Source organism: Branchiostoma lanceolatum, chromosome 4 (genome assembly GCF_035083965.1).
Source record: "Branchiostoma lanceolatum isolate klBraLanc5 chromosome 4, klBraLanc5.hap2, whole genome shotgun sequence".
NCBI classification, from domain to species: Eukaryota; Metazoa; Chordata; class Leptocardii; order Amphioxiformes; family Branchiostomatidae; genus Branchiostoma; species Branchiostoma lanceolatum.
This window is the reverse complement of record NC_089725.1, coordinates 25740601-25760811: the sequence shown is the minus strand read 5'-3', so window position 1 is coordinate 25760811 and position 20211 is coordinate 25740601. Positions and strand designations below refer to the sequence as shown.

The 20211-nt window shown below is 39.9% G+C and overlaps 2 protein-coding genes across 3 annotated transcripts; one reads left to right on the top strand and one right to left on the bottom strand.

Moving 5' to 3' along the window:
* Nucleotides 1–354: 354 nt before the first annotated feature.
* On the bottom strand, nucleotides 355–6384 carry LOC136433669 (activator of 90 kDa heat shock protein ATPase homolog 1-like). Its single transcript, XM_066426098.1, has 10 exons — nucleotides 6276–6384; nucleotides 5282–5361; nucleotides 4810–4920; nucleotides 4503–4588; nucleotides 3306–3426; nucleotides 2846–2928; nucleotides 2595–2738; nucleotides 2164–2265; nucleotides 1741–1792; nucleotides 355–1410 (listed from the first exon to the last, which is right to left on the bottom strand). Exons 1-10 carry the CDS (start codon nucleotides 6353–6355, stop codon nucleotides 1232–1234), a joined length of 1038 nt encoding a protein of 345 aa, XP_066282195.1. The 5' UTR covers nucleotides 6356–6384; the 3' UTR covers nucleotides 355–1231.
* Nucleotides 6385–6494: 110 nt separating this feature from the next.
* Nucleotides 6495–18995, top strand: LOC136433668 (spermatogenesis-defective protein 39 homolog). Of its 2 annotated transcripts, XM_066426096.1 has the most exons (21): nucleotides 6495–6574; nucleotides 7004–7038; nucleotides 9320–9392; nucleotides 9897–10062; nucleotides 10479–10589; nucleotides 10848–10916; nucleotides 11117–11205; nucleotides 11483–11551; nucleotides 11729–11821; nucleotides 12379–12412; nucleotides 12529–12631; nucleotides 13247–13274; nucleotides 13596–13669; nucleotides 14056–14143; nucleotides 15062–15196; nucleotides 15580–15621; nucleotides 16281–16370; nucleotides 16743–16829; nucleotides 17360–17449; nucleotides 17713–17817; nucleotides 18403–18995. In XM_066426096.1, the coding sequence occupies exons 1-21, from the start codon at nucleotides 6557–6559 to the stop codon at nucleotides 18421–18423; spliced, it is 1620 nt and encodes a 539-aa protein (XP_066282193.1). In that variant the 5' UTR covers nucleotides 6495–6556; the 3' UTR covers nucleotides 18424–18995. The 2 variants fall into 2 exon arrangements, with proteins under 2 accessions (XP_066282193.1, XP_066282194.1); XM_066426097.1 differs by lacking the exon at nucleotides 17713–17817.
* Nucleotides 18996–20211: the final 1216 nt, after the last annotated feature.

Sequence of the window (20211 nt, the reverse complement as noted above, 5' to 3'; positions counted from 1 at the left end):
ATCAACGTATCTAGATCTTGTGTCCGTTACCTTAGCCATTGGACCGTTCAAAGTCACCAAAACTGATACTGCTAGCCAAAAATGTTTACCCTAATCCCTTTCAGTAGCATCAGGTTCAAATGGAAGTGCATTTTTGACGATTATAAATACACAGACTAAATCACACTTCTAGCAGCCCTTCCACTGTTCAGGTCCCCAGAGGTCCAATCAGCCCCTGACAGCGAGAGATTATGGCTATTACACAGGCTATTGTACATACCACAGAGAGCAGGAGAAGAAGAAAAAGACTTAATTAATGTTATATTCCATGTAATTAACAGCATATCCCATCAAACCATCCAGTGAAAAGCAGAATGAAAAACATTAAAATTTTATTGTCCAAACTCAAATTTAAAAATTCTTTATCTCAGGAAAATCATGGCATAGTCCCAGTTTAAGAACCTAGACATAAAATCATAGACGCAAAAATAAAATTATCCTAGCTTATGGACATACATAGTAGGTTTTGGGGCCAAGGTACGGGACTGTACTATGCACTTCAACAAATGACCACAGTAGAGTGGTATCTATAGGTGTTGTAGATATGACCAAATCAAATACCTACATTCAGAATACAATGTAACTGAAAATGATGTTCGAGTCCAGTGGAAAATGAAAAATACCAATAAATAAATAGATTCCAGCTACTCCTTTCCATCAAACAGGAATAAAAGCCGGACATTTTCAGACACATTATAAGGCTGTACAAATGGCATGCAGTCACCTTTCCTTGCTTTTAGCTACAACAAATATTTCCCCAACGATCACAGTTGCTTGTTGTGATTTGGTCTGAAAGCCAACTGTTTTTGTTAGCATTGATAAGAACATGCTTGACTACTTGCATTGCTTAAAAAGTCTAGAGTTTGCATGCAAATGGAAGTCGTCGAGAATACACTAGCATCAAAACTCTCCTAATCGCTATTCTACTTCTAGGTACGGGTGAACTAACATTCCTACTGGCAAGCATTCTAACAGAAGATACGGGCACACTGAGGAGTGCCTTCTCGTTCAGTATCAATCTTGTTCACAAATATTGAAGGTATTCCTGGTTAACCTCACCATGCCAAAGCTGTTTGGTCACAGCTTACAAATACAATGGAGAGAATTTGTTCTTTTCACAGTCAGGACAATGGACTACAGTTTGGAAGGCAGCCTTTAACACTACTCCTAATTCTCATTGCCGAATCGGACGTCAAAGACTTCCCACCCTGGCCCCGAACCCGAAGGTGTCCTTAATGGGAACCCAGTAGTACTGTCTCCAGCCAGCCTTCGTTCTGTCAAAGTCGCTGTCGGGGATGCCGGTCTGGGTCAACCTCATCACGGTGTGGTCGTGTTTGTCGATCAGCTGGACTGTCACCACAGAGTAGTGTGCTGGGTAAATAGACAGACACATCTCAGTATGCAAGATGGGTAGAAACAACTTCACTGTACATGAATGTGACATCTGTAAGGTGTCAGTTGTGTCGAAAGCAATTACGGCATTACATAACAGTTTTATGTACCACGACCAGTGGAAGAGTAGCTCATCTGTTTGTTGAGTTCTTTGGAGCTAAGCTGGTTTAAGATCACTTTCACTTACTTTTTTTCACTCTACATTTATCTTTAATCATGGCCTCATTACTAGTAAAAGCATACATTAAGTCAACATATTTATTACTCTACCTGTTCTACAGCAATATACAAATAGAAAACATGTCCCACCTGGTGGCCATGACTTGAACCTCCACCGCATCACAATTTTGTTAGGGAAGGACTGTAAGGAGAGACGATGTTGGTGCATGAATATACAACACTGTATTTAACAAAAATCAAGTCAGATATCCTCAGCTTCAGATCACTTCGAAATACAACTGTGCATGTATGTTTGGTTTTGTGTTATTGAAAAACGTTAGCACTCAAATCGACACGACTGACAAAATGCATTGAGATCACAATAACAAACTACCTTTCGCATCTGATATTTCTTCCAGGTTCCCTAAGACCACCACATTTTACAAAAACATGCCTACATACAGCGTCAGTAATCCCAGAGGCTAACACCGTTTTTAAATATGGTGGTCGAAATTATAAGTTGATGTTAAATAGGAAAGTCGTGGCTAATACAATATATCTTTGATATCTTACCAACTCATCAAAGATCCCCTCCACCATGCCATTGAAGAGTACAAAAGGTCCGCCTTTTTCTGTCTCCATCTCTGCAGGACTGTGTGTCCAGGCCTGCACTCTCTGGAAGGCAAAGTAGCAATTATGATATCACTTTTTATCTGATCGCTTTTTATACACAAATTGATGGCAGCAGTGCTATTGATAAAGTGTACAAGAATGGTTGACATTATACCTGATATTCTATGTACCTTCAATTGCGGGTAGTTCACTGAATGCATGATACTTACAATGGGGTAAATAAACAACCTTTCTAGTGACATACCCAGTATGTGTATATCACAATGCCAATGATAAAGAAACGATGTAAGCACTGTTGACCAATCTTAAGTTTCCAAACATGTCCTGGGTTATGTACTGAATCAGAAGTCTAGTGAGTGATGAGAACTTACGACCACGTCTGTCAGGGTGGTGTACAGCTCGTCAGGTGGGCACAGGAAGTCCTCCTGATACTTGTAGGTAAGTGTGTTGATCTTCACACCGATCATCTGCTCCTTTGGTGCTGCTTTACTGACAACCGGCAGTGTGCTTATATCCTACATACAAATAACATTTCAGTGAGTATCAAGTTTCAACAAAATTGTTGCTGAATCAAATCTGAAGCTTTGACATTTGTCGAATTCCAGGTGGGGGGACAACTCACCTTTTTGACTACTGGCTTCTTTTCTGCTGCTGTTGGAGATTTTTTCTGATCTTTAGAGGGAAGAATCAAGTTCTGAGAAAATTCTGAAAAAGAAAAGAAGTTTTCCCTTGTAAACAAAGGATATAAGATTAAGCATGTGCTAGATACTGTAAGTTCATCTACTTTCACAGTGGCTTTATTTCCCTATAGGAGAGCAACAGGAGGGTTTTGCAGTGTTTTGAGTTTGCCATTGAGACAATTCTGTAGTACAGCAGCAATAAATTGGAAATGCATTTTTACAGTGTCATGAATTTGCTGTGGAAAGGTCACAGGGAAAATTGCAAAAAAAAACCCACCATGAAAGTTTCAAGATTAACAGTGCTCTGCTAACCAATACCAATGCAAGAGGATATCTGGGCCTTTACAAAGAGAAGGAACCAACAGCTGATAATTAGCAAAGTAAGCATTGATTACCAGATACCTGTTTTTAAATCCTTAATGTACTGGCCAAGCCTTTCCCTAATGACGTCTGAACCCTTTTTCCTGATGACTTCCTTCACTTTGTGCGCCTCGTCTGAATTAGACTTCACAGAAACATTTACCTGAATGGGGGGAAATGTGTGTGAGCTAAACAGTCTCAAGTAAGTAACAACAGAATTGTAAATGAAGGTTAGATATCCAGGTAATAAGGACATAATCCTACTTGGTAACCATAACTGACTAAGTTGAAGATGTAAGGGTGACGGATGCAAATAATTTACACATACATAAATACAAACATTACTTGAAATACGTTGATGAAGGTTAGACATCCAGGTAATAAGATACGCCAAAAATAATTACTCAAGCAACTGGATAAGATTTTGAAACAGTCAGACGTTTCAGACAGTATCCACTGTCTTTCGTCAGTGACTAACGATAGGACTGAGAACACCAGCTTTATACCAAAACTCTGAATAGATATGTTAATGAGGTAAAGACAATTTAGGATGTCTTGAAGTAGTCTTCAAAAAGAAGATTAACTCAAGACAAAGTTATGCCAATAGTTCAATTAGCTACTGTTGTTCTAGTACAGTAACTAAATGTTGCTTGTCTGGGGGTGGGGGGTGGTGGGCAGTGCATTATCCCAGGTGCCTGAAAGTTGAACGCGTAGACCGCCTTTCCTGTTGAGGGCGGGGTTGTACATCCTCTCATATATTGCTTCTCTAATTCCCCGTTCGAACCAGCGTTCTTCACGATCTAGGATGTCCGTGGATTCGAAATTGAATGAGTGTCCCTGGTTGTGTTTTAGATGGTGGTAAATGGCAGAGGAGTAGCGGTTAGCGCTCTTTCTGCAATGTTCCTTGTACCGTTCTTTTAGTGGTCGACTTGTCTCCCCAATGTACATGTTATTGCAGTTCGGTTCCTCACATTTCAGTTTGTAGATGACATTGGCTTTGATGCCTTTTTCAGGCCTGTCTTTTGGATGGACTAGTTTCTGCCTGAGAGTTGAGTGAGGTTTGAAGTTAGTGGCAATGTTGAAGTTTTGGAAGATACGTCTGAGTTTTTCCGATACTCCTTGGACGTAGGGAATGGTAATGTTGACCAAATGTTGGTGTTAAAAAGAATAACAAAAAGTTCAGAACTAATCTATCTTGAACATATCTCTAATGGACAAGACAACAAGGAGCATACTCACATCTATATCCTCCATATCATTCTCTTCACTCAGGTTGGGTATTTCTGCCTTGCCAGTAAAACTTGTTTTACTATCCCCTAAGCTGCCTGTAAGAATATGTTTGACACCAACTGTTTTAGTCTCAACTATCACTTATCAAACTTTCTAACGTTAGAGAGAGAGAGCTACCCAAAAACTTAATCAAATACTGGTACCATAGGCTCGGAAAACTTTACTACTGATTTTAATAACATTGCACTTTGGTAATAGGAAAGTGACAAAGACAGAAGTGTGAAAGGAAAAAGCAAAAAATAAAACATCAGCATACCTTTCCATTCCAGCTCTAATTCCCACTCGTAGAAGAAGATTAACTTCTTTTTTCTGTTGTTGATTGTAGCCTCGCCTTCAATCTTTGAGATGTCCTTTATTTCACACTTCACTGTTCACAAAGACAAGACAGAACACAAGTTATTTCACACAGTTCAGGTTAAACAGCAAGCAATTCTGACTTGTTACTGCTGTTGGTGACATACAAAATGTACATGTGTGCATGTGTTAGTGAGTGTGTGTACATGTACATGTGTTGTTAGTGCATGTGTGTTCATGTTTGTCAGTGAGTTTGTGCATGTGTCTTAATGAGTGCATGTGTGTTAGTTTGTGTGTATGCATGTTATTGAGCATGCATGTTAGCGTTTGTGCATGTGTGTTAGTGTTTGTGTGTGCATGTGTATAACACATTAGTGTAGTATGTGTGTACTTTTTCTTTAGATTTTCTTGATTTAACTCAGGAAAACACCCACCTCCATCTGCCTCAATCTTCAGCCCAACCAATAACTCCTCTAACCGCTTCTTGGACCAGGGGGTGGCGTTCTTCTCTGTCCTGGAGGTAAAGGAGTCAAAATCATCTATGAGAGGCCTATCCCTTCTTTTTGGAAGAACCGATATGCAACTTTATTTGAATATGACAAACATGATATTTGACCCAATTCATACTAGTTCACAAATCGGGATTCACCGGACCCAGGCATGGCATTGATCCTGGTATGAACAGTCTGAACCCGACTACGACTGGGCTTTGGTGGATCAGATCTGAATCGACCCACTGATTCAGGGTGAATCCTGATTCGTGCATCCTTAGTAAATAGTTAGAGTCTTTGTTAGAAAATAAACCAACACTACTGGATGTCATCCTTCTCCATGGTGACATGAAACAATACATCATAGATCTAATGAAGTTAATGCTGTAGCTCCTATGATTGGACCAAATATACATGTAATTGTCCCTAAGGTTTAATCATTGTAGAGACAATTATAGGTCCTTTGTCCCAATTATGGGATTTGATTACCCTGGGAGCCATGCCAGCCATGTTATTTTCCCCCAACATCCAGTATACATTTGCCTATTGTTTATAGGCCCCAAAATTGCAATTTCTTGTCCTGCCTGCTTCCATAACAAGACAACGTGATCCGATCTCATGACGCAACATACATTTACTATCAGACATGTGGGTCATGTGTGTGTGGGGGGGGGGTGTTCGTGTTCGGACGTTTTGTAGTTCATTCAAATGAAATCACAACGGTTCTTGTGTCTTCGATCTCTACCAAGGAGTCAAGTCAAGGACGCATATTACACTTTGATCAACAAAATACCGAGGATTTTTCTGGCGCTCCCATCGCCATGTAAGACGGGGAAAGACAGCTGGTACAGTGACATGCCGCGGCATGGTGTCAGTTCGGAAATATGGGTCCAACCTCCTGACAACCGGCCAAAACATCCACACAAAAGCAACTCACCAGTGCCAGTTGTTCACATTCGTGGCGTCCGCTCTCTCTTCCACGATCCAACGAGGGTCGCCTTCGCCCCACTTTGCCATCTTTCGGGCTGATTCCTCGACTGGGATGGGAAACGGGGAGAAGTTTCTGGAAGCGCCGCTCTTTGGAGTCCAGTAAATATTCGCCGGCTAAGGAAAGTTCCGGAAAGGATACGGAAGTGACGTCAGGAGTCAACCGGAAATAAGGTCAGCGGTTCAGAGGTTACACCCAACATGCAGCGCGCGGGTTACTGAGAGGTCAGGATGGCAGGAAGTAAAAAGGTGTGTATGTCTGTTTTTCTTCAAAATATCTATGATTTCTGGCCCACATTTCATCTTCTTGCAGCACAGTCCTCGCAAATGACTAAGAGCAATCACACACATGTGATAGGAGGTGGATTTGAGCGTCAGACAGTGACACATTGGAAGGAAACCTATTCAGACACGGAAGTAAATTTTGAGGTGCACCTGTTTTGAATCAGAAAAGATAGGGGACGTTGCTGTTGGCTACCTCCGAGACTGAGTTTGAAACAAAATGATACGAAAGATGATCTATAGGACAGGATCAAATCTATGATATCATGAAAAAATTCAGCAAGATACCATATATATTATGTTAGTTTGCAACTTTTGACAAAAAGCTAATGTCATGTCATGAGTCATTTATTGTCATGACAATGAATAACGTTACATTTTCTTTATCTGATATAGGATCAAGCCAGAATGGCAGCTGCAGCCTTCACAGCGTAAGTGTGATGTTACATATTTCTACTTCTACACAATACGTTACTACTAGACAAAACGCAAAAGTACCCGGGTCACGGGTTCCTTAGTAATCACTCGGTGTCCAGCACCGAAGGTGCCTTCATCGCTAGACTTCCAGTGATGAAGTTTTGTCATCTGTGGCCTTCCAGCAATGAGGCGACTTCATTACTGGAAATCACTGAATTATCACTGGAAACCGAGAGAGAGATGAGAGTACCCGCGGGGCTGGAAAACCAGATTCCGCACCATAATTGTAAACCGAGCCAGCTAATCCGATGTGCAGTTTACGCTAACGTACGGGGTTTGCGGATTTGATGGGGTGGTCTACAGGGGTGGGCTAGTGGGGTGGGCTACCTCAGCATCTACCCTTTTTGGACCTCAAGGCTGTGCATGGGGGTTTAGCATTGAATGGAATTTCCTTGAGGAAAAGATGGGTCACTCTGTGGGAGGGCCGGAAAGAATGCTTTATTTTGCTGAAGGATCTTATCGTTTTGGGGATGCTACAGTGGGGGGTGGAGGTGGGCAATGAGCATACTGCATACATTTACATCGTGCAGGAGTTTGTTATCCCCAGTTTTAGATTTTTAAACATGGAGGACTATGTTCCCTGTTCCTTTATATACTGCTCAGTCAGGCCAACAGGACAGTAGCATTGTGGCTACAAGAAAGAAATGAGCAACAAAAGCAACACTATACATTGTACAAACACACACACTTAAAACATTCCAACCCACGCTCATGCACACTGACACACATAACCACAAATACATTGTACATTGTATGCAAGCACATGCATTCAGGTACATTCTAGTCTAAATGTGAGACATATGTTTTGAATTTTGTCAAACAAATGCTCTCTCATTCCCTAGCTGTTCTATGCAACTTCCAGTTTATTTCCCCTTGTACCTCTTCCCTAAAATCCTAATTAATTGTATACTGAGTACTTAGAAGTTTGTTTATGATAAATGGCTTTTCTACCAGTCTTGGTGCTGTTACCTTCCCTCTAGCCCACCCACAGCTTGACCCAGATCCTCTTCAAGGAAATTCCATAAGAGGCCAAACCCCCATGCACAGCCTTGAGGTCCAGAAAGGGTAGATGCTGAGGTAGCCCACCCCACTAGCCCACCCCTGTAGACCACCCCATCGAATCCGCAAACCCCTAACGTACGCATCAATTTACGTAACATTACGCTTTAATACGAAAAAAGGCCAAAATACCTGCCGGGCGGTAGCAAAGCCGGGCAAGCTCCCGGACGGAATAAGATATATCCAGATGCTTGAATAAATAATTGTTCGTGTCACACAAAAGTACCGTACACTGACAAATCAATCATTAAAAAATTATACGGTATAAAGGTTCCCGGCTTTGTCTTATTGTAGTACGCCGTAACGGTATCGACTCAAAATGCACTCAAAATATTGTCTAATAGTTAGCACTGGAACATTCCAGTGATAATGATATGTGATCACTGGAAGGCCACTAACGAAGTTATGTCATCACTCGGCTTCCAGCACTAGAGAGTCACTCATCACTGGTAAATCTAGCGTGGAACCCGTGACCGCGGGACCTCCGTACTGGGTAACCAGTGATGAATGACCTTTGAACCAGCCTACTTGTCTGGCACCCCGAGTGACGAGCGGAGATCATCACTAGAAGCCGAGTGATGAGCGGAGTTCATTTCTGGAAACCGAGCACCGAGGCAAGATTCAGTGCTGGAATTCCAGCACCGAGGGGGCTTCATTACTGGAATAAAGCCGTTCGTCACTGGATTTCTAGTGATGAACTTTCTTTGGTGCTGGACGTCCAGCGACGACGCTATTTTGTTAACGCGTTCATTACTCGGCGCCCAGTGAGGAACCGGTGACCCGGGTACCTTTGCAGACAAAACACTGTATGTGGTATAACGACTAGGGAAAAATCAAAGGCCTTTGATTATAAATAATACCCTTGTGTGGCCGGTGACATATCAAAATAACGCAAACTTAAGTTTGGTTCTTTTTCTCATAGAAACCTGCAATCAGTGTCCAGAAATAGTAGTAAAACTGTCATCTTTCCAATGTCTCAATAGCAACAACTTGCAATTGCAATTGCTATTGAAAGTTTTTTATATTCTGTATAACATCTCTACTGGTATATCGTTGTAGCTCTGAAATCTGATGTTCAGATGCTAGTTTTGATTATAGGCAACAGTGATTAGTTTTGTTTACTTCTAACTTCAGTTTTATGCAGGTGTTTATCTTATGTATTGTCTCTGCTTGCAGAGAAGATGAGGATTACTGGGAAGAGTCGTCAGTTTCGGCATCCAAGAAAAACATGTTTGACGATGAGGAGGAGGTAACGTCACCCTTGCTAGACTGTATTGAAATAATCTCCAAGCAGATGTAATGATCTGGTTTATCCTCTCTTTGTTTTACACCTGTTTTTTAAACATTTCGTATTCGTTTGTAGTATTGTATTTTCTAATATATCTCATGTGGTGAGGCGTAAAACACAGAGATTGGGTCAGATCCTTACATCTGCTTGGAAATTAATTTTGCATAGCTTTGCTGCTGATTCTGTATAGGACTGTAATGGTTTCTCTATCAAAAATTCCACCTGCCTCTCAGTGTACACCTTATACTAGGCGTAAGAATGGAAAATCGTATGATTACAGAAAATTGTTTATTACAGAGCATTGAGTTGTTGGAACCCTCGTATATAAGGAAAAGAAGATGGTAGCCTTAAAATGAGCAGATAACTTGCTATTGCATTGTGTACACAAATTTCCTATACAGTAACCGCGACTTATAATTCATGACAACCTGATGATATCCTCTCCATGGCTGTGAATTCTATCAGGGTTTCACCGTCCTGGGAGTCAGTGAAGGGAAGGCAGCTCGTCTGTCCAGTGCGCTCCGGTCCACAGTTGGGGCGGACGCCCTGTTTGCCGATGAAGACAACGATGACATCACCTGGGAAACCTCCAGTAACATCAGCAACAGCAGCAGTCATGGCAGCATCACGTGTAAGTACTGCGTGGACTGTTTATCATTTGTGGGGATGAATGTCTGGATTATTAAAGTAGAAGAACAATGAATTATTGCTATGTACAGAATACTGTGGATCTTGAAATATACGTAGAGGTTTTAATTTCACAGTACATTGCATTTGCAGATCATGACACTGTGAAGCAAGAATATGTGTTTTTGTTATAAAGGATTGTTTTGACTGTGAACTTAAAACAACACAAAAACCTCCTTTCCACTCCTGCCATGTAATTTAGTCCTGGCTCCAAAAAATGAATTGATAGTAAAAATGGAAACTTGGCGCGGTATGTGCTGATTGGCATGAAAGTAACCAAACAAATATAAGAATGATGTAATTCTAAAGGAACTATAGTACATTTTTGAAAAACATGATCATCTCCATGTTACCCAACAGCAGCAGAATACCGGTCTGCCCGGTACACCCCGCCCGCCAACAGGAGTGGCTCTCTGTCAACAACCAGCAGCAGAAGTACTGCAGCAACTGTCAAATTAGGGGGTTCACAAGGTAGCAGTAAATAGTATTGTTAGTATTGTCAACTTTGGTTTTGATCTTTCAGCTTGTGCATTATGCTGTTGTATCAATGCAGTATTAGATATTACAGCACAAATTATCTGTTCTAAAATAGAATTACACAATTATCACATGGCAACCATTGAACAGGCTGTACCATTGATTATTATTTTTAGTTGCAAGTTGAAGATTACATATACATCCATGTGTACAAACAACAAAAGTGATCTGGAATATCCTGTTTCTTTTCAGATAATTCCCTGAGTGTGCAGTTTAACAAACCAAAAATAACCAGAAGTGAACCCATGTCTCTGGAAGATGGCAAGTTGTTTTTCTTAAAACTAAAACTATAAAAATAATGTTTTTCACTACCATTTTATATTTTGAAGAGAAAGAAATTATGGTATATTCATTCTAGCATTGTATAGCAGCTGTCGTTGTTGTTGTTGTTGTCAAAGAAGGGTAACGTAAGTGCTCGTCAATGTAAAGCAAGTCATGGCTTCCAAAATGCCTTCCCACAGCAATCGTAGATGTCCCAGCAAAGCAGGTCACAGCTACAGAAGTCTCCAAACTTGAGACAGAGATTCAGTTTCTCAGAAGACAAGTTCAGGTACATTACCATTCTTTCTTACAATGAATTGGTAATCACAGCATCCAATAATCTGGTGACTTCCGTGTCTGCACCACATCAGGGTAGCCTGGTTGGAATATCTGAAATGCTGTATCATTATCTTACAAGTGGTAAAAGGCATCATTGGCCAACAGATGGACTTGTGTTTTTTTATCATTAAAACGCCATAACAATGTGCTATTTTGTCAGAAACATGACAAAACATAAGTGATTCTATTATTCAGACTTCTTATATTTTACTTTGTCTTTGTTCCAGCTAGGAGAAAGGGCAAGATGGACATCACTACCTGTGAAGGAAACGGTCAAAAGAATCATTTTAGGACAGGTAGGAATCTAGGATTGTACTATTTCTTTCTTGTGTTCCAATGGGAATTGAAGTATACCAATCTGTTTACCTTGAGAAGCATTAGAATGTCACATCTTCTAATTTCACACAGCCTTAGGTAGAACATACTCAGCATATACTATTGACCTCATTGAGATGTACATTGTTTGTTTCCAGCCGTATTCCCTGGAAGCCTACAAGTCCCTACAAGACAAACTTGCCCTGCTGGACGCTGCTATCAGGATGCATGATGGAGATGCCATCACCATTGTAAGTACTCTTCACCAGTTGTGACACCCATTGCCCTAATGTTTTTTTTTTTCATTCTATTTTATTCACATACATATATTATAAGATAAGAACAAGAGCAACAGAAGTGAACTAATAATTACAAAGGTAACATACAAATCCAGTTGAAATCAATTAACAAAACAAAATAAATCAACATCATAACATGTGCTGGTGCACCAATATGAATAAACTAAACAAATCTTCCATTTTGTGAGATAAAGCTGGAAACAATGTCGAAAATGAGGCAATAGGAGTAATGGGAGGGAAGGGCTGCCCATAAAAAGCAAGGTATTGGCATTTGGCAATCTATTTAGAAAGCAACACATTTTAACACCTTCTGATAATGGTCTGAGTCTGTATGGATATAGTATTCAGCACCAAGGACAGGTCCGTAAATATCTAACATCTGGTATTCTGGATAGTTTTTGGTACGCAAGTCAAAGTGTTGGTCAGTTAGTTTATATATCAAATTCCAGGTACATATTGTTATTGTTCTGTGTGTTTGGATAACTCGTGCCTTCTCCCTCTATCTCCAGGCTGTCCTGTTTCTGAAAAGAACTGTCAGGAAAAGTGAGTTGCACCTCTTGTACAATTCTACCAGATGCATAAGCAAAATTTCATGTTTTTCATCTTGTACTTCAAAGGGTATGTTTTTTTGTTAAATCATTCTACTATTTTCTTTCCAGGTATTTTCCATCAGGAGCTGATTAAGAGACCTGTTGCTGTCAACCACCTCATCCACTTCTTATGGTGCCACTATGACCTGGATGAACTGGAGGAGCTTTACAAGTCTGTAACTAACGTGTTACATAAATTAGGCCTTGACTTAGAGTGTATAGCTACCTATTTGTTTTGTTTTTTTGTTTTTTTGTTTTTTTTAAATTTTATTCGAACATTCATAAGTACATAACATAACAACATACACATTTACAATTCCACAAATAAACACAGTTACATATTGTTGCAGGGGCCATTCCCACTGGCTTTTCTTTCGCTAGGGTGTGCTCCCTAGTTACATATATCTACAGGGGTCATTCCCACTGGCTTTTTTGGCTAGGGTGTGCTCCCTAGGACTTTTTTGACAGGGGTGTTTCATCCCCCCTGGATTTTCTGTGCTAGGGTTTCTTCCCTAGGACTTTTGCCAAAGACCTATTTGTTTTTGTTTTTTTGTAAAATACCAAATCTACTCCATTTGTGGGAGATTTCCTACATTAGTCTAGCGTCTGTACATAAGACAGAGAGTCTTTTTATAGTTAACAAATGCTGGAGTCAAACTCTCTTTAACTTTTGATTGTACTGCATGGGCTTTGTAGCTTTGATCTTTTCTGATTAAACCATGGTTTCTGAAGATAATCTTCTAAAGAGAACTGAAAAGCTTATCCTTCTTTTTGCCCTTTTTTTCAGAATGTTACGAAGGATGGAAGATGTTTTTGTGAGTAACAGTAATGATCATTTTTTACTGTAAATGCATTTAAGTACGCAGTGGTTTCCACAGTAGCCTCTTCACCACTAACTCGAAACCATCGTGAAAATACTTGTTTTGCCTTCCCCATTGTTTGAAGCATGAACTTAAAACCACAGCAAACACATTTTCTCAATTCTGCAAAATTAAATCCTACCTACCTACCTACCTACCTACCTACCTACAAATGCATGTACAGTATCAAAATAATTTTGACATGGCTTTTTTACATAGCTTTTTATTACAGTGGTTAGAAGCAGGTTCCCATGATGATGGTCTTTATTTCACCAGGTGCTGAAGTACAAACAGGCCTTAGCCCCCTCCCAGGCAGCTGGCAGGGCACAGAGTATCGCAGCAGTTGTCAGGTGAGATGAGAATGGATCATTCTTTTATGCTAATCCATGTCCTGATCCTGTAGGCTGTTAATGGAGACCTTTGGCATTAAGTAGATGAGCAACAGAAGAGCACAAAGTGCAGTGACCTTTTCTGGGGGATCCATCTTTCACATCCATGTAGATGTGGATCTTAGGATTAATGTCATTTGTACTAGATATATAGCAGCTGTATTACACGATCTTAGCATGGGAAAATAGTAGAAATACTGTATACTTAGTACCTCACGTATTTAGGTTGACAGGGTCATTGAATGATCCTGTATCACCACTTAATATCTGTGCTACATGTACAAAGTCTCAAGCACACACCAAATAAGTGGCAAATCTGTACTCATGACAACAAAATGTTTTTTCAGGTCGTTCCAGCATGACTCTTCTTTAGCCCCAGACTCCACCCTCCTCCTGGAACAGTGCACTCTGCTACAGAGGCAGCTCCAGATTCAGGTACACTAGGCTCTAAAATCATCTTTATTCTGTACAAGATGAATGACATAAAGCCTAGGACAGCACTCATGATGTAATGATTCATTACCAGCAGGAGGGTTTCAAGGCAGAAAAAAGCATACAATATACAAATACACAGTCACTGAGTAGTTATGTACCACTCAAAACACTGTCAAAACATCCTTTTTCTGTCAGGACGTTTTGATGAATGTGGTGATTAGACAGAGAGGGATTACTGGTCAGGACTGGGATTAAGAGACTGGAACATTCTCAGTTGATTTAAAGGTCGTATTTTGTATATAAATTGTAATGATGAAATGGGTTCCAGGTTGCAGGGCCCATCCCTCCATCCATCCCAGGACGGAAATTTGCTTGTTGGGACAGACAAAAATCTCACCCCTTCCATAAAAAAATCTAAACTTGATGACATGGAATTGATGAAAATGTATTTCGGATAGCTTCAAATGACAGATTTAACACCGAAATTTAACAACTTGGGCTTCCAAACAATGAGTAATACGAAAAAAAATTAAAGCTGGAGACAGCCCTGGTACCATGTGAGGCATATCAATTCATTTTCATTTTCTGTTGTCTAGTAAAAGTTGATATGCTTTTCAGGAAGTGTCAGTTCAACTCATCTTCCAAACACTGTTTAGTGAGAGGACGTGTGTATTGAACAGTTAGTTGAGACTCACCTAATCATTGACTTCAACTTTGTGAGATTTTCCAGGCTCTTCCAGTAATTAGGAAGCCTGTGTTGGCTTAAGTAAATATTTTCCTACACCTTGCAGATATGTGAACTTATGATGCTGGACAACATGACTATTGTTCACTTATATGAAGGTTTAACCATTCTGTGTCCTAACGCATTTAGACTGAGAAAAGAAAATCTTTGATAACATGTCCTTTATTATTTAGGAAGAAGACAAGAAGATAGCAGCTGGTGGAAAGCATCCAGTGTTCAGGGACCATCCTCCCAAGGCCCAACTTCCCCTGACCCCCCTGACTACCACCCTGTACTACTGCAGCTTCTACCATTACAATGAGTCAGATGTAAGCATCTGTGTCATTCATTCTTCTAACCTTAGTGTATTAAAACTTTGTTAATATCATAATGACAACAAGTGGGATTTAGCCTTTTATCATGCTCTTTAAAGGCGAAAAAAAGGGAGATAAATGCAGAGGTGGCAGCAGGAAATTTTGTTTGGGGTGGGAGCAGGCGTTTCAGCATGATTTGGGGGGGGGTGAGGCCCCTACATGTGTAGGCGCTACTGCCACTGTAAATGTACCAATTACAAGATATATCTTTATACCATTATACATAATTAGGTCAGCGAACGTCGTGATGTCAATGCATAGCTGGGGCATGTGGTTGTTAAGTTCTCTTAGGCATGTGGCTGTTAAGTTGACTTGTTTTGTGTTCTTCATTCATTCAGTCATCCTTGTCCAGTCCCCTGTCCATCAAGAGAGATTTCCAGGTTAGTCACTCACAACGAGCACCAATTTTTCTTCCTATCGGGCCACAAAGAACGGCACTGTGTGAACAAATGTAATGTGAAGGACTGCCGTATTCCTGACATGACTCCTGACACTCTTTAACCTTTAATTTCTGTTACTGCATCACATTCATCTATGAATGATAAAGCAGGGCTTGAATTTCATATGCAGGAATAGATGCACTGGTGCACCTAACTGGAAATGTAGGTGCACAGAAAAAAATCTGGAGGCACAACCAAAAATAAAGTAGACTGTCAGCAAAATCTAATTACAAAGTTAGCCTTATCAATCAATAACCTTTATCTTAACTGGAATGCCCTTACTCCTTCTCTTCAGAAGTTGAATCTGAAATTCAATAGATAACTTCAAAATTTCAAACAAATAATACAACAAAGTTTTTGTTATCTTTCTGACATTTGATTGTCAAGAATATGCTGCATACTAGTGTACAATCGTACCTTTATGTACATAACCATACACAAAGATCAAGGTGCACCAGTGCACCCACAGTCAAAAATGAGATGCACAGCTCCAATTTTGGGCACACAAAAGTGGATATGCACCCAGCATTTCGAGCCCCGCAAACATACTAGTAGCATAAAGTATTTTTGTTTACAGTTGAACCCTATTCCCTGCGCAGGTGTCTGACAAACAGTACACCTGGTCTGCTCTCAATGCCTTGGCCAAGCTTCACAGGTGGAAGGAGATTGAAGCCCTCCTAACTTCAAAGGTTGGTCACCGTTCTAAGCACTCGATTGAAAATTAAATCTCCAAGCAGGGAGAGGAAGAAAATGGTAACATTTTGTGATAGGCCAGCTAGGCTTTTCTGACAGAAACAACCCCAACGTTTTGGGAGAGGGACTGTCAGAAATTGCAGCTGGTCATAAAATGTTATAGTCTTGTACATGTACTTCAAAATTTGCTTGGAGATTAAATTGCATGCACCATGATGAAATAATCTGCTTTAAATGTACATTTCATTCGTTTTGAATTTGAAGACATATATCGGTTGAATTTGTGCTAAACTGTGGTACCTGCATATGTTGGTGCATTTACAATCGACATACAAATGTATTCATTTTTATTGTTTTGATACTTTCAGAACTGGTTTGGTGGCACAAAGATGAAGGCCTGTATAGGTTTTGAGAAGGTTGTGGAGATCCTTAGTAAACAGAAGGCACCTGTAGATGTAAGCACTTCATCAATACTCATATTCTGCATGGCTCTTCCTGTCTTCCTGTTAAGACTCTGAGATCTGTTCCATTCTTACAAACTAGGCACAGGCTTTCAAGTACTAAGTACTAATGAAGCTGGATTCAAGAGAATGACACTTGATATTATAACATATTATTAGATGTTACATAATCGCAATGTAAATCATGGGTTAACAAAGTTTTTAAGGTGACAGATGGCCACTGAAGCATTGTCTAGGTGTTAACTCTTTGGTAGTGTACAAAGATCTTTGTTAATCAATGATATGTCTTGAATTATAAGAAGGTTATTCTAGAAGAAACCAGACTTCAATGCTGATTCATGGTAGATTTCTAGAATGTCACCACTTTTTCAGTGCTGTAATGAATACCAGTGTAACATGTAATGGGCTGTAAAACCATTCATGCAGACTAGAAATGGTAAAGCTAGCATATATATAGTGATGATATTGCTTGAATATTGAAGGATACCACAGAATATTCACATCTTTTCCTTATCCCATCACAGATCCTGAGCAAGTACCTCGCCTACATCGAGGACCCAAATGAGAGGCTGGCCCTTGCAGCAAAACACAAGTGCCATAGAATTGTTGTAGATGTAAGTTTCTCAACTACTAAACTCATGTTGTGTGCTTGTGAGAAGTGATTGGATGAATGTACTACATTGTGATACTAGTACTCCATAGTCGTACAGTTTCAGCATCCCTTCCTCTAGTCCTGCTAGCATACTCCAGTCCTGTCATGTCAAAATGGTATGGATTCTTTAACAGTATAATTGTGCCAATGACATAAAGCTAATTATGCCAATGACATTAAGCCGTTGATAATTCAGTACTGATTGAATTACTCTTGGCCAATCAGACACTGATTCAGCTGAAGGACCGCGCTGCTTTAGAAGACTACAGACTTAAGACTCCAGACTACAGTCTTGAGAGGCAGTATCTCATTACCGCTCTGAACAACTCGGTGAGCCGCTAGTCCTGATTGCTATGTCTGTGATTCTTTTTTGTCGTGCATGCCAAAACAAAAATTCTACCATGTGCATTTGTTGCTGAAATACCTACAGTTTAGCAAAAACAATGCCAAGAGGGTATGTTTGGCAACTCGGAAAGCCTTTATATATAGACCTGATTTCTTTGTGTGTGCTTCTTCTTCTCTGCTGTACATAACAAATAATGTTGTAAACTTTAAACTAAAAGTCAGTGTCAAATAGCTTGCCGGATAAGTCTGCAAGCTTTAAAGCACATTTTTGGCAGCAATATGACCAGTGTCTTCTTGATCACTGCATGATTTTTAGGGATTGACGTATGTTCGCAGGTCACTGAGCCCTGTCTAATGTAACGGTAGAATTTGAGGAGAAAGATATTACACAATTCTCTGTTGATTTTGGAATTTGGTAACCTTCTGACGATCAACAAATTTGGCTGGAGGTTGTTGACAGTGTGATGTCGGCTTTACTGTTGTGTAGGTTTTAACAGCACACTGTAGTACAATTGAAAGAAGGGCTTATGACCCATACCTCCACTAACAATGATCTTGTTTCATTTCCAGCAAGTCAAGTGGAAGAACTGACAGGCGAAGCAGATATTTCAAAACTCATTCAGTTTGCACAAGGTGAACACAGAAAGTGAAACCAGCAGAATCATGTCCAGGACAGAAAGCAACTTTCCCTGATGTCTAATTAGTAAAGCTAATGATGACATCAGGTTATTGATATATATTGTTAATTGGTACCTCGTCCCAAAATCATTTTAATTGGTTCTTTTCAAAACTCCCTGATGTCTGATTAGTGAGGATGATTATGTAAGACCAGATATTCACCAGTAGCACTATGTACATACAAGTAATGTCCTTGGTACATAAAAGCCCGCTTACTCCAATGTACATAAAAGAGCTGAGAACAAACACAATTTATCTATGACTGCTATTATTTTCAACTGTCTCTGATGTAATTTTTTACCCTCACTGTGATTGTTGTCAAGGATATATTATGCAGTGTATTCGGTTTAGAAACCTTTGTATGATTCGTCATGTAATTACTGTACCTGATATTTTTATATCTATAGTCGGATCCAAGAACTATCAATCCCTTGTATTGAGGACTTAACGGCCCAGTGGAATTAAATAGACTTCATTCCCACTGACTTGAAGAACAGATTTTATTGTGTGTGATGAATTTATATTGTTACCGTAGTAGATTTTAGGACCTGGTATAGTACGCAATTTTTGAAGTCATCACTACATTTGGCCTCATATTCTTTCTTCTATTCACAGTGCCACTTGTTGTATTACACAATGTATTATAGTAACTGCATTGTTTAATAGAACCGGCAGAGATGAAACATCGCTAAAACGTCTTTTAAAGTATCAGCACATAAAGTACAGTAAGGCGATGTGGCGACGACCATTTTGATATTCAACGGATAGAAAATGCTCTGGAATCAAAGGATAGATTTTGGGCTTTTTGATTTTGTACTTTGTACACTCTGCATGGTATTTATTAATGGCAACCTAAAAATAAAGTACATCAATTAAACTAAAGAACAGAAAAACAGTTAATTTTCATCACAGCCACATAACGAGAAGATTCCTTCTGGTCATTTTAGTCTTTCCACACAGTCATTTTGGTCTGTCCCTTAACTTCTTAAGTCACACAGCACGAAAGTCGATCGGCTGACGACTCTGCGAGATGTAAATGATATGATGTATATGATGGTGTCATCGCGCGGTTTTCATAGATCGGCCAATCTTTGCAGGCCACCGAGCCCCGTTAGATATGATAGGGTAGATGTTCAGGTGAAAAATACGTGCGACCTTCTGTCGATGTTAAATACGTGCGACCCTCTGTCGATGTTAAAATCGAGCGGCCTTCAGGCGATCTACAAATACGACGGAAGCTCGTGGACTGTGCGACGGGAGCTTAAACAATCGTTTTTCTTTCTTTTTTTCAAACATACCAGGTAAGCCAAATAGCAGTTACTCAAGCAACTGGATATGATCTTTTAACCGGTCAAATGTCTGACGGCTTCCTAAATTATAAAATCATATACAGTTGCTTTTGTTAGTAAGTAATTGTTATTTGGCGTATCTTATTACCTGGATGTCTAACCTTCATGGACATACCATGGATGATTCATATTATTCCCCATTCATTAATCGCTCCACAGACTACGCACTGCGATATCATGTAATCAACAAGTCGACAATCATATCCGTCTCAAAGTGATATTTACCGCGGGCTGTGGGTAAACAAGAGGATCAACTTTCACAAGAAGCCGCTTGTTTCAACTGACACCGTATCTAAATGAAAAACCCGCTGGCAAGCCTCCTGTCTCTTTCATCTTAATACATCAAACATAC

Coding starts and splice junctions, on each gene's coding strand:
- LOC136433669 (XM_066426098.1), bottom strand. CDS start 6,355: ATGGCAAAGTGGGGCGAAGGCGACCCTCGTTGGATCGTGGAAGAGAGA. Junction 2,266..2,594: donor CCACCCTGACAGACGTGGTC/GTAAGTTCTCAT, acceptor TTTGCCTTCCAG/AGAGTGCAGGCCTGGACACA. Junction 1,411..1,740: donor GTTCAAGTCATGGCCACCAG/GTGGGACATGTT, acceptor CTATTTACCCAG/CACACTACTCTGTGGTGACA.
- LOC136433668 (XM_066426096.1), top strand. Junction 10,917..11,116: donor ACCCATGTCTCTGGAAGATG/GCAAGTTGTTTT, acceptor GCCTTCCCACAG/CAATCGTAGATGTCCCAGCA. Junction 15,197..15,579: donor ACCATTACAATGAGTCAGAT/GTAAGCATCTGT, acceptor TCATTCATTCAG/TCATCCTTGTCCAGTCCCCT.